General features: G+C 44.2%; 1 protein-coding gene across 25 annotated transcripts in view; it reads right to left on the bottom strand.

Moving 5' to 3' along the window:
• EPB41L2 (erythrocyte membrane protein band 4.1 like 2) overlaps positions 1-13,865 on the bottom strand; it is a 192,536-nt gene that overhangs the window by 89,730 nt on the left and 88,941 nt on the right. For 23 of the 25 annotated variants that reach the window (XR_013382913.1, XM_077902897.1, XM_077902919.1 and 20 more), the window contains 2 exons: positions 12,159-12,634; positions 10,861-11,067 (listed from right to left, as the gene is read on the bottom strand). Coding sequence is in view for 24 of the 25 variants with exons in the window: in XM_077902897.1 (XP_077759023.1) it covers positions 10,861-11,067; positions 12,159-12,620 (669 nt within the window). In the remaining variant the exon portion in view is untranslated. Of the gene's footprint in view, positions 1-10,860; positions 11,068-11,168; positions 11,309-12,158; positions 12,635-12,767; positions 12,826-13,865 lie in introns of those variants that run through there. The other 2 variants (XM_077902909.1, XM_077902970.1) reach the window with 2 other exon arrangements.

Here is a 13,865-nt window from a genome sequence, read left to right on the forward strand (position 1 = left end):
TCAGTGCTCAAATTCCCCTAAGGAGACGGTGAACTGCCAATTCAAGACGGCAGGCTCAGCGCAACGCATTTACTTCCGCACCTATGAGAGCTTAGAACAGAAAATGATGTCACGCGCGTGTAGACGAGCACACGGGCACAAGCACACCGTCCTTCTCCCCCACCCAGACACAAGGGGTAACAAGAGAACAGAGTATGTGCCGATGAAATTTTGGAAAGTAGATAGAAAAAGGTTGGGAGGTCGAGTCCATGCATTTAGGTTTCTCGTTTTCTTTGTAATCTCCTGTGGGTGGGAGCCCCTCTACCATGATGTTTGGCAGGAGTGACCCGCGTGATGCGGTGGCTTCGTAAACTGGGAGGATTTCTAGTCAAAACCAAGCCAAGAAGAGCTTGGGTCAAACCTAGCAACACTGGCTTGCTCCTCCTAACAAAGGTTCACTCTCAAGCCAACCTTGACCAAGGATGAAGCAGGCATTACAATCTATTCTTATAACCCCGTATTTCTGCATGGCTATTACTACTGAACGATTTTTAAATTAAAAAAAAAAAATGTAATGGGCTAGGAGCTGTTTCCTAAATACCTCATTCTTCAAAATCTAGGAGTTCCTTCCTCCCCCGCGAGGAGTTGCCAATTCCAGCCGATGACAACATGATACCTCCGTGTTATTATCTAACCCATAAACAGGACGATAATTACATTCGTATCATACTCCTGGCTTCATTTGGAGAGTTTATTCTTGAACATAAAATTCATAAGCAGCTTGAGAGGAAAAATACTTAGATTTTTATCTTCTCAGCAAAAGTAGGAAACAAATCAATATTTGGGCATAAAAATTATTTCCGAACACACAAGATATGTTTAAATGAATAGGATTCTAAGACCAAATTTGTAAAATACCGTGCAAATATGATTTAACTTCCTATTTTCTTAAAAATTACATGCCATCACTAGGGGATGTCAGCAACCCAGTCAACAAAAGAATTCCTAAGAAATGAAAATATATTTTCTTTTATCTAACTTTTCCTATTATTTAGTGTGAAGAGCAAGACTTGGCATAAATCTATGAAAAAGTATAATCTCTTTAAAAGTGACTAAACCTGTTACATAAATAGAGGCTGGTATCAAACTTCTAGCCAGATGAACAGCCCCAGATTTTTTTTAAAGTATCATCTTTTAAATGTTGCTAAGTACCATTTTCCATTAGGATTTATTTCAAAAACCAGAAGCAGTAACTTCCATAGGCCAGCACATTCTCTGCAAACTATTTGCTTAGGATGAATCTTGACATTTGATTCATACAGGCTTTCTGTGGCAAAGAATAGCTTAGCAGAGCATTCTTACTGGCTTTGCTTTAAATTGCTGCTGACAGAAATATGAAAAGAGATCGATATAACCAACGGATCGTAAGCGTCGGGTTAATTCTCCTCTCTACGTAAACAACTAGGGGATGCACAAAATCAGACTCAACCCTAAACAGGTTAAAACGCCATATTCCACAAATGAAACGCAGTTTTGAGATGTGGTTAGTAAAACGGAGCTTTTGTCTGCAGGGGCCTCTGCGGAATAGAAGAGTTCAGCAAAAACGTTGGCGGTAATACTCTTAACTTTTCTACCAGCGTCCTTGTCCAACTCCGTCGCGGAACGTAATGAACCGAATCATAGAAACGGCGACCCGACAAAGGCTTTATCAACACCTGAGCCATTCAGCCACCCTGCATGAAGAGATTGATGTTTTAGTCATCTGGGGCTTTCTATGCACATTGGCGGAAACAGACTGCATTTCTTCATTTGATGAATCCTGCCAAGGAGCTACGAGCTGCACGCTGGGGCGGGAGGGGGTGGGGGGGTGGGGGCGGGGGGCAGCGGGAGCGAGAAAGAACCCCAAGCGGAGCTCCCTGCGCGGCCTGCTCGCAGGACCTCGGCATCACGACCGGAGCCAAAATCGAGGCGGACACCGACGACTGGGCCACCCAGGGGCCCCGAGGAGCTACAAAGCTTCAATGCCTAGACGCTGTAGTGACTGCAGAGAATGTACCAGAACGGATTTTAAAGTGCAAACCTGATCCTGAAAATGACCTTCCCCGCCACTTCTCATCTTCCTCAACCTTCCAATCATGTTCGCGCCAAACCAAAAAAAAAAAAATAATTCGAAGACCCGGTGTCTGTTCACCACCCTCAGGTTAGAGTGGACACTTACTATGCGGTATTCAGCGGGAAATGGCCAATCGCTGTGCCCGCAGCTGTGTGGACGGGCCAGGAAGTGACGGTGCTTGCCTTCAAAGTTACCTCAGGATGGTTCCTCATGGCGGGGGGGGGGGGGGGGGGCGGGGGGGGGGCGTTGCCTTCAAGTGTCCATAGGAGCAAGACGCTCAGGCTGGGAACAACGGCCCCCTCCAGGCCGCGCTCAGGGCCAGGGCCACATCGCACCCGCTTCTGCGTGGCTCTCTCCCAGCAATCTCACAGCCTTCTGTAGGAATTTGTTTTCATTCATTTAAGCCCCTGAAGTGTTACTATAAGAACTTAGCCTGCTGTTCCTAAGTATGTAGAGAGCAGGGCAGTGGTCAGCAGAAGCAGCAATGGGGGAGGGGGGTACACATATTTATACACGCACCCAAATCTTCTGATCGGAAGGTGGAAAGAAGAATTAGGAACAGAAATAAGCAAGTGCAATCATTTGGCTTAGACAGGAAGGACGGAGATTTCATACATATCCAAGAAAGTAGAAAAGAATAAACCAACAAACACTTTCTACAAGTACGGTACAGAGTCCTGGGCTAATGCCCCATGGGGAGAGAGAAGAAAGTTCCTTTCCTCAAGGACTTAACAATCCAGGTGAGGAAACAATAGGAAAAAAAAAACAATACGAGAAATTACCAGGTTTTCAACACCAGGTTTTCAACACAATACACGTGACTCCTCCAGGAGCCAGAGTGTGACTAACTGCCCGATCAATGGTGCGAACAAGTTCAGAGTAAGGAAAGGCTGGACGTTAAATGACAGGGAGGACTCATGTGGCTGCGCAGGAAATCAAAATGCAGGGACCGTCTGATCGGAAACTTGAAGAAAAGGTCCTTGAGGATGTGCCTGATTAGACCTCGTAGGCTGGCAGGGGGAATCCGACGATCCCCCAGTGACGGGGGTCACAAGCTCGTCTGCGGCCATTCCTGAGGGAGCCCTGAACTCCCAGCTCGGGGGGACCTGAGGGTAGGCCCCGCTCTGCCCTGCGCCCCCCCCCCCCACTCGCTGCTGTTCCTCAAGCCCCTCACCTGCCACAGCAGTCTCCCCCCACTTAGTAAATACAGGTGAGTGAACAGAATGACCAACTTAAGTTTTTTAAGCTAAAAGGACCGTTGGACAGACAGCGGAGACATTCCACCTGGACCTATACTGTTAGGATTTTCTATTGCCCATAATATACGCTGATTAAAATTGTTCCAAGCTCCTAATCCATATCTGGTTTTGGTGTTTTTTAAGATGTTATTTATTTATTCATGAGACACAGAGAGAGAGAGAGAGAGAGAGAGAGAGAGAGAGAGAGAGGCAGAGACACAGGCAGAGGGAGAAGCAGACTCCTTGCAGGGAGCCCGACGCGGGACTCAATCCCAGGACCCCGGGGTCCCGCCCTGGGCCGAAGGCAGACGCTCCACCGCTGAGCCACCTGGGCATCCCGCGAACCCACACTTGTTTAAATCTAACACCATTCTGTGGGTGTAGAGAGTGCCACCACTTGTAGACCCTCCACAAGTACCGAGAGAGTTAGAACTCTTTAACCAACAATCCTAGTAAGAGTCAGGGCCGGAGGGCTGGAGGAACCGCTGTGGAGAGTGAATGCGGAACAAGCCATCACGTAAATGAATAAAACACACTCAAAAGCAATGATATCAAGTTGGGCTCCTGAGACCGTAGCCCGCACAAGCGAAGGCGACCTTGCCACACTCTGCTTTCTGATAAACACTTTTATCATCAGAGCACTGATGGAGGAGCCCACATTCTGATCGCCTTATTCATGGCACTAAGGGGAAAAGGTACTGGCATTCCTGCGTGGGCGGGAACAATGCACTCAATTCTCAGACTAAAACCAACACGTGGGAACAGCTCTCGGATGCCAGAGGAATACACATTCGCTTTTGCTCCCAAAGTCTTGCGGGAACTTTCACATTTATTTTCAGACTTAAAAAATAGACAGACTTATCAGCTGTAGTAAAACCAGCTCAATCATAGAAACAGAGGAAGCAAGTATTTTCATTCTCACTTTGCAATCTGAGAATAGAAAAGAGGAAGTGACTGGCCGAAGACATCCAGGGAGCCAAAAGAAATGGAAACTTAGGTCCCCTGACTTTATATCCACAGCTTCAACTAAATCTTAGTCTATATTTTCCTGAGAGGAAAGAGCCCCGCTGTTTTAACACACTGACTGTAGAAATGATCAGCGGCCGCATCACCAGAATCCTACAGCTGAGACTCTGGAACACGCATGCAGAGCCCAGGAGACTCCCTAAAATTCCTTCCATTCAAATTCTGGTGCTAAACAAGCTTGTACATACCATTAAATATCCCAGTAAGATAAAAACAGATGTATCAAAAACTAGGAATTATAGTTTCTTCGGTAAAAAAATATAATCTTCAAAGTTCTCAAAAAAAATATTTGAGATCTTTCATTACCAAGAGGACGAATTAGCATAAAATATAAATTTTAATTTTAACTAAATACAATGAAAAAACACTTTCATAAAGATTTGGAACAAATGCACACAGACTAGGCCTTGGGTCAAAATCAACGCATGGCTTAGCAATAAGCCTATTGTTACCTAAGCCAAAAATAACACTCATTACACTCAAGCCACTTCCATACTGTTTTTTTCACTTAACCATAATCATTCTCTTAAAATGCCCTCTTATCCAATACTTATGCTCCCAAACATTGTGTTTGAGGCATTTTTGCCAACTTATTAACAACACATACTCTTACCTCAAAAGAATGCAGACCCTAAAGATAATAATTAGTGTTTGAAAACAGAGCTGCCTCAGTTCCCTGAGCAATTGTATCCACTTAATTCCTAAGGTTCAAGAAAGAAGAGTCTCAGATGGCCTAGAGGAGAAAAAAATGTGGAAAGGAGAAGCCTAAAGTGAACGGAACAAGGGCTATAGGGATACAGATGGACGTATGGAGATCCAGCTACTTATTTTAAGAAAGTCGGTGGAGATACAGATGATGCTAGGACAAATAATAATCTCCCCAAGAACTACCTTCAGGAAAAGCTATTTAGTTAATACACTACCATTTGCATGAAATGGCTTAAAAGGGGTGCCTTTGTAGCCCAAAGGTTCTGACAGGTTAACAAAAACAGGAAACTGCCTCTAATCACACTGACAAGATCATCTCTCTAAAGACCATTAATGTGGATCTTAAATGTAGTGAATAAACAAGTTCCCCCTTAAATTACTGCAGCCACGCAGCTACTTACTGGGTTCTAAAATCTAAACAGTATTCTTCACCGGGCTGGATCCTCCATCCCGATGACTTTGCAACCTCCTCGGTTTCTCCCCCAGAAAATTCTGCTCTACAGACCAGTTTTAATCCTCTCATCCTGGCGTTTGAATGCCCTTTCGAACCTCATCTGACTCTATAAGGTCTAAGTTAGGTCATTCCAACTCCTCGAGACTCCTCGACAGACCATGCTTCCCTCCCCTGTTGAAGGTGCCCTAAAAGTGAAGACAATCAGGCCCTCTTCGGTGGGGATGCTATAGCCTATAGGTCTAGTTGAAAATTAGACACGTGTACATATAAAAAGAAAAGAAACCATAACAACAGGCATCTAAAAAGTCACGGTAGACAGAATCTTTAATGACTGCAGACAGATGGGAACAAATCTAATCTCCCAAACCAAATAAAGTGAAAGTATTTATTTCCCACATTGTATTCATCTTCCTTGAGTGCTTGCAAGTTCATCAACAGCTACGGTTTCCCACAGCATACTTCCCCAAGTAGTCCTTAGACACCCATTTCCGGTGTGGAGCTGCAGAACCACAGATAAGCAGCATCAGCACATCACCCAATCTGTCTGAGGTCAGCGCTGGGACGGGAAACACGAGAGCATTCACACCACGTGACGACTGTCCTCTGGGCTCCGCTGGTGAACGGAAAACAGCAGCAGGCCTGATGCATAACAGCCCCATCCTGATGATACTAAGCAAGCAACCAGGGAACCAAAACGGGAAAAAAAACCGGATAAAAGAGGAAATACAACCTATAACATGTGCGTTGTTAGAACAGCTACCATGACACTGAGGAGTTACAGCCTATGGTCAGACATAAAGTCGCTGCTTAGAATCCTAATGAATCAGGTACATAAAATCTGCTGGGATCACATCACCAAAACCTACTCACATTGCGTTTTGCTTGGTGCTTGAAAGAAAAAAGATTACTCAACACCTACATGCTACACACTTATTTCAAATTTATGGTCCTCAAAAGTTCATTTTCAATGATATATTAAGTAACATTTATCAACTAAATAGACAATCTGTACATTAAAAGACTCCCATGTTTTTTTTAAAAGATTTCATTTGGGATCCCTGGGTGGCGCAGTGGTTTGGCGCCTGCCTTTTGGCCCAGGGCGCGATCCTGGAGACCCAGGATTGAATCCCACATCAGGCTCCTGGTGCATGGAGCCTGCTTCTCCCTCTGCCTATGTCTCTGCCTCTCTCTCTCACTGTGTGCCTATCATAAATAAAAATAAATAAATAAATAAATAAATAAATAAATAAATAAATAAATAAAATAAAACAAAACATAAAATAAAATAAAATAAAATAAAATAAAATAAAATAAAATAAAATAAAATAAAATAAAAGATTTCATTTATTTAAAGGGAAAGACAAAGAGAGTGAGTGCAAGAGCAGGGACCCCAGTGAACACGGGGCTGGGATCACGACCTGAGCCAGAAGCAGATCAGATGCTTAACCCACTGAGCCACCCAGGTGCCCCAAGACCCCCACGCTTTTGGAACCAATTTCAGTCTCAGTGAATTTAATGTTCATTAATTGCAAACTTTGCTGTGTTTAACTCTGCACTCTTTCCCAACTCTGCTTCAAGCACCCTAACAACTTCATTTCTCATGAGCAGCAAAGTCCTAGAAGAGGGAACAGTCACACAGAGAAGAATGTTATTTTGTACCATTTCAAAATGAGATCTGACCTCTAATAAATGAGTGCTAACCAGAGGAAAAAGGGGGGGGGCACAGTGATTAATATTAGATTTTATCAAGTCAACTATGTCTATCAAACACTTAAATATTCCTAAAAGAATAACAATAAACTAAGAAAAATACCAGACCACCTAACATCAGATGGCAGAAATGGCCACACATCAGTGATCATTTAAATAGCTGGCCCGAACTCGCCAGTTCAGACTGAATTCCCAAACAAGGATTAAAAAACACGCCTCTCCTCAAAGACACAAGGGCATAATGTCTAAAACCAAAGAAATGGAAAAAGTCCAGGCAAATCCTAACCAAAATAAAGCCAGTGCTGTAATATTAATGTCAAAATAAACCTAAAGGTACTAAATAATGGTAAAAAGGAAAAAATTTTGCACCAATCTAGCCTCTAATTTTATAAAGCATAAACTTATAGAAATATGAAATTATCACATCAATAATTATAGAGAATTCAACACACCTCTCATTAGTTGATAAGCTAAGCAGTTAAATGGTTAATAAACAACATGAACCACATAATTAATAAGACTAACCAAAAGGACAGATCTGGAAACCAGGCCAAACTAATAAAACAGAAGATCTGAACACATGAAAAACACCCTCTTCCCCCAAGACATGCACACATATGTTCACACATACTTTGGAAATTTAAAAATTTAGAAAAACGTCAGTGGTCAAAAATGACCCATAAGGGGATGCAAAAACATAAAGAACTGAATGGCAATGAAGAGCCCTATGTTCAAAACTTGTGCTCGCAACGAGATACTTGACAGGAAAACCAGAGTCATGGAAGCATGTGTATATTTAATATTCAACTCAAGAAATTAGAAAAACAAGGTAATCCAAAGGAAAAAATAAAGAGCAAAAGGGGGGAAATTCAACAAAGTAGAAAAGAAAAAACAAACGACAAAACCAAGTTGTTTCTTCAGAAAAAAAAAAAAATTAAAGTGGTAACTCTAGGAAGAATGATCTGCAGCGTAGGGGATGGGGAAGACAAACAACACTAAAAAAAAAAAAAAATGGAATAAAAATTGAATGCAGAGCAGCCTGGGTGGCTCAGCGGTTTAGCACCTGCCTTCAGCCCAGGGCATGATCCTGGGGTCCTGGGATCGAATCCCGCGTCGGGATCCCTGCATGGAGCCTGCTTCTCCCTCTGCCTCTCTCTCTCTATCATGAATAAATAAAATCTTAAAAAAAATTGAATGCACAACACGACGATGCTATGAAAACCTTCATGCCAGCGGATTAAGCAAATTAGATGAAATGCAGTTTCTAGTAAAACTGTGAATTACTAAAACTCAAGGAAAAACAGAAACAAACTCTTGAGTATTCGGAAAGTGAATCAATGACTTGAAAACAACAACAAACAAACCCACTCTCTACTCTTTCCACCAGGACAAGACAGTTTTAAAGGGAAGTTGTATCACATCTCCCAAGAACAGGTAATCCTGACTTACCCAAACATTTCCAGAGAATATTAAGAGGGAAGCAACTCTATGGGGCTTACGCCCTAGGCCACAGGATCTCATCAAGGGTTGAGAGAAAATTAAAGGTAATATATGCAAAAACCCTAGATTAAGAGTTACAAAATGAGTGCCAGGTCATCAGGAGTAAGTAGAGACAATGTGGGAAAAGTTCCACTTGGTGGTTAGTAGCTGGAATTCAAAGTGGCACGAGCACTTTGGAGATCACTTCGCAGCACCTGGAAGTCTGAGGAAGTAAAATCACAGCCTATCAAGGTCACAATTCCCTGCAGAACCGTGCAAGGCCCACAACCCACCGAAGCACACAAAGAAACAGCGCAGAAGATGGAGAAACTGGTCATTCACAGTTAAAATACACGCAAGAGATTTACACGCTGTCGCACAGAGCAAGGGAGGAGAGATGGGACTCAGACTTTACCAAGGTCTTCAAGGTCTTAGTTGTTAAATAAATAAATAAATAAATAAATAAATAAATAAATAAATAAATCTAAAAAAAAAATAAATCTGAAACAAATGGCAAAATGGGAACATGGAATTAAAATGTTTATGGTGAATATATACAACCATCCATTACTTTCTAGATTTTTGTAGTTTTTAAACACATGTTGATGTTTTTACGTACATTTTGGTATTTTAAAAGATAGACAACAAAAATAGATTTAAATCATAAAACACGTTGGTAAATGTTGAGGTTTGGTGACAAAGAGCTTCAGAGAGAGCTGGAACCTTCTGAGGGACCTAAGCAATCTTATATTCTACAGTTTCTAGGCCTTTGTTTGCTTGAATCATGGCTCAAGGTCAAGTGACCATCAAGCTGGTTCTCACAGTTTAGACGCCCTAACATTCAGGATAAGAGGGAGAAACAAGGGAATGTGATCAAATGTAACTGAGTCAAGGTGAGACCACCCCAGACGCAGCGTCCGTCTACCTGCCGCCCCTTCCCCCTCTCTCTCTGAGTGTTAAGGATTCTTAATCCTCTTTTGCTGTTCCTGTTCTTAAAAATAACTGAAGTATCAGAATAATCATAACTAAAATGAGTAAAGTAGATAAAGGCAAGGACCATGAGACATTCGTCTTAGCAACCTTGTGCTCTGGTGCACGTTTAGATATATAATAAACTACTGTTCAACTAACCAAGCTGAATGCTTTCATTGTAGTTAAAAGTATAACTTCTATTTTTAATAAGCAAGAATGCAAGGAATTAGGAAAAATATTTAATAGATGAGAAGACCCAAAAAAAAGATTTAGAAACCTTTATTTATTTATTTATTTATTTATTTGAGACCATATTTTAAATGAACAAATTAGGTCCCATGCGTAGCAAATGAAATAGGGTAGTTCTGTTCATGACATCCAGAGTCAAACTGCCATGGCTGGAATTCTGGGTCACCCACAAACTAGTCATGACGCTCCAGGCAAGTTAAACTGTCTACGCCTTCCCCCAGGAAACCAGGGGAAATACCCACAGTAAATACCTAAATACCTACCTCGCGTAGAGTCGTACACGTGTGACCTGAGAGAATCCAGCCCCAGCGCTTGACAGAGTTCTTCCATGAACAACTATTAGCCTACGTTCTTGTAAATCAAGTCACTGAGCTATGAGAAGCAACAAGCTCTTCTGACAAAATGATAAGGCACTAGACACTTTAAAAAAATTCTATTGGTTTGGGTCACATCCACACTAATGAATTATACGCTTTGCAAGTCATGAGTGTTTTTTAATTAAATGAAACTAAATAAATGGGCTCGATTTTGTCATTATCTGACTCAGGATTTAAAAAAAAAAAAAAAAAACCCTTTGGTAGGGTTAAGCGCTGCAATTATCCTGGCTCTTGAAATAATCAACGGAGAACCACTGCTGGTTCTCCTCCAGCAAAACCCTTGTGGACAAGGGTGATAATACTTCACGCCCACTCAGAACACACACGGCCAGTCCAAACCGGCCAAACACCTGACTACCCCCCATCCTCCCCAAGGGTCAGGAAATACTGTCTGGAATAGACATGACCCTCCTGCGGTTTTCCTGTTTTCTAAAGCAAACTGACAACTGGCTTATAGGAAGAGAAAACCGTGCACAGTGTGCCACCCCCATGCGAGGTGGCCGGGGCTCCCACGCTCACTGGACGCCACACAGCAGCCAGCAGCGCCACGCTCACCTCCAGGTCACAGCTGTACTCGGTGCCGTCGAGGAGCATCACCTTGCACTGGACCATTTTGGTCTTCTTGGCGGCTTTCTGGGCGACCTTCTCTGCTTTCAGCTCATTGGTCTGCACCTCCTTGCTCTCCCTCTTCGCTGCTTCCTCCGACGCGTCTTCCTGCACCTCGTCCACCTTCTCTTTGCCCTTACCCACCTCTTCAGCAGACTGTCAACGGGAAAAAGCAAGCGCATAGTAAAGCTGACCAACTTGCAGAAGACCGAGCATTCAAAGGGAAATCTGTAGTAAGAACTGGGATTGTCAGAAACCTTGTCGGCCCCGGGATCCCTGGGTGGCTCAGCGGTTAAGCATCTGCCTTTGGCCCAGGGTGTAGCCCTGGAGTCCTGGGATCGGGTCCCACATTGGGATCCCTGCATGGAGCCTGCTCCTCCCTCTGCCTGTGTCTCTGCCTCTCTCTCTCTGTCTCTCATGAATAGATAAATAAAATATTTTTTAAAAAATTGTTGGCCTGACTCCCAAAGACTTCAAAGCTTTGCTGGCAAGGATGTTCCCCGTATCTGCCTTCCCCCAATCCGCCTCCCACCTCTTCATTTGCCAATTTGGTAACTTCAGCATTGAATGAGTCAAAGAAAATACATCCTGGCCACTAAAATTTAACTATCATTTCAAATAATAAAATTTCTAATTATAATTTCATGCCATGGTAAAACCTAGGCTGAAGTAACCAAAATGTTTGCACATACAGATCTCCTTCTTCTGACTCACTGAACGCTTACATACATTGAGTCAGAGGTAGAACAATCCACGCTATTTAGAAAGGGAAGGAAGGATCCACACAGTATCTGTCGAACCTTAAAAGGAAGGAATGTGAATGTTTTCTGTGGCTTGCACATATAGTCCATTTTTTGGCCTTATTATTTTGGCAAGGTTTAAAAAAAAGTAACGAGGGACGCGGGGTGGGCTCGGGGGAGCCATTCAGCAGTGGACCGACTGCCTTCGGCTCAGGCCGTGACCCCAGGGTCCTGGGATCGAGTCCTGCATCGGGCTCCCTGCATGGAACCTGCTGCTCCCTCAGCCTGTGTCTCTGCCTTTCTGTGTCCCTGCCTCTCTCTCTGTGTCTCTCATGAATAAATAAAATCTTTTTTTAAAAAAAGTAAAATAAAAATGAAGTAGTAAGGAGAAGGCCGTAGCACACCACAGTGGGCCCCACGCCGCAGACACGGCAGGTGAAGCCGCTCCAGCACAGCTCTCCTGGGTCACCACGCGGCTGACGCCCGCAGGTTCGGTCTCAGACACACCTGGGCCTCAGGGCTGGCCGCGGGCTTCTCGGGCTTCTCGTCCTTGACCCCGGCTGTCACCTCCTGCTGTCTGCTCCCAGCCCGCTCCTGGGCTTCAGCCTGGTGCGGCCTCTCCCCTTCGGGAGAAGATTCCTCTGGACCTGCCACCTGCTCCACGACAGCCCGCGGGGGCTCCTTCGGCTCCTTGTCCCCGGCTGCCACCAACGTATAGGACTTCTGCTTCTTCAGCCAGGGCGGCAGGAAGCGCGCGAGTCCCCTGCTCTCCGACGGCTCCCCCTCCCTCTTCTGGCGGGGGCGACCTGGGCTGTCAGCTGCAGGCGGGGGCAGCCCGGGCTCCTCCGAGGGCTCCGAGGGCGGATTCTGCCGGTTCTCTGCTGCCTCCTTAGGCCTCTCCGTGGCGGCGGCGCCCACTTTCTCGGGCTCCTGCTTCACCTCAGCTGCGAGGCCTACCTCGGTGGTCATGGCTACAGCTTCCACTGGAAACGGAACAGAAATCACACACGTTACCTTACATTACCTTACAAGCGCGCTCCGTGTTAGCTGGGAGGTGAGAACGGGTGAGGACGGGCAGGAGGGGAGGCGGGAGACACGCCGGGCGCAAGGGGAGACCTTCATGGCACAGGATGGCCGAGATGGAGCTGCCGCCTCAGGAATTCTCCATCAGAATCGGAGAACCAGAGGTTGCATCACAATAGAATTAACGGATTCTGTACCAGCAGAGCTTAAAACTGTGAACAGCTTAGAGGGACTATTTTCATCGAGCTATGAATAATACACCCAGAAAACTTTTTTTTAAAGGAAAAATACTTCTCTCCCTACTTGGTATCCCGCGTTCTATTGCACAAAATGTTTACTGATAATGTTAGAAAGTCATGGAGGCAGATGTTGCTGCAATTTCACATAGATCAAAATCTACAAAAATTTGACAAAAAAAAAATCAGGTATTATAAAGATGAACTTTAACTGTAGAGCGCTCACTAGTGAGAAAATCAGACGCAGGGGAAAAAGGTGTTTTTCCCCCAATTTAAATCCCCTAACGTACCAGCATTGTTTCAGTGTAGCAGTCAGTCTTCTGAAAAAAGTACTCAAACTATAACCAAAAATCTAACCCTCCATCCCACGCGACCTCAAACATGGTTTACCTTTAGATGTGGTTATAGGATAAGCACCTCAGGGCCCCTAACTGGAACCAAATGAAGACATTGGGGTGGGGAAAGATGCATCTAATAATTGATCCTATCATGCAAACAAAATTGAAGTTTAATCTGTAAGTAGAGGCACCTGGTGGCTCGGTCGGGTGAGCAGCTGACTCGATCTGGGCTCAGGTCCTGGGACCAAGCCCTACAGACAGCTCTGCACTCAGCAGAGAGTCTCCTTGCGGATTTTCTCCCTCTGACCCCGGCCCCCGCTCACACGCTCTCTCTAAAATAAATGAATCTTTAAAAATAAGTAAATAAATCTGAAAGTAAATGGTGTCTCAAGTTCACATAAGCAAAGAGGGACTTGTTCAAGTATAACTCCCCCAGGGACAGTGTGGGAAAAAAAAAAAGGAACAGCAGAGACAGTACACGCTCCCCTCTCTTGCCAAAGATAAAAGGCCTGGCATCCTGGCCAGTAGCAAACTCTCCAGCTATCTTCCAAAGTGGTACAAACCTCAATAGTTCAAAAAACAAAATAACGCTTGTTCTTTTTTAAAGATTTATCAAG

The sequence above is a fragment of the Canis aureus genome, chromosome 1 (assembly GCF_053574225.1).
Source record: "Canis aureus isolate CA01 chromosome 1, VMU_Caureus_v.1.0, whole genome shotgun sequence".
NCBI lineage: Eukaryota > Metazoa > Chordata > Mammalia > Carnivora > Canidae > Canis > Canis aureus.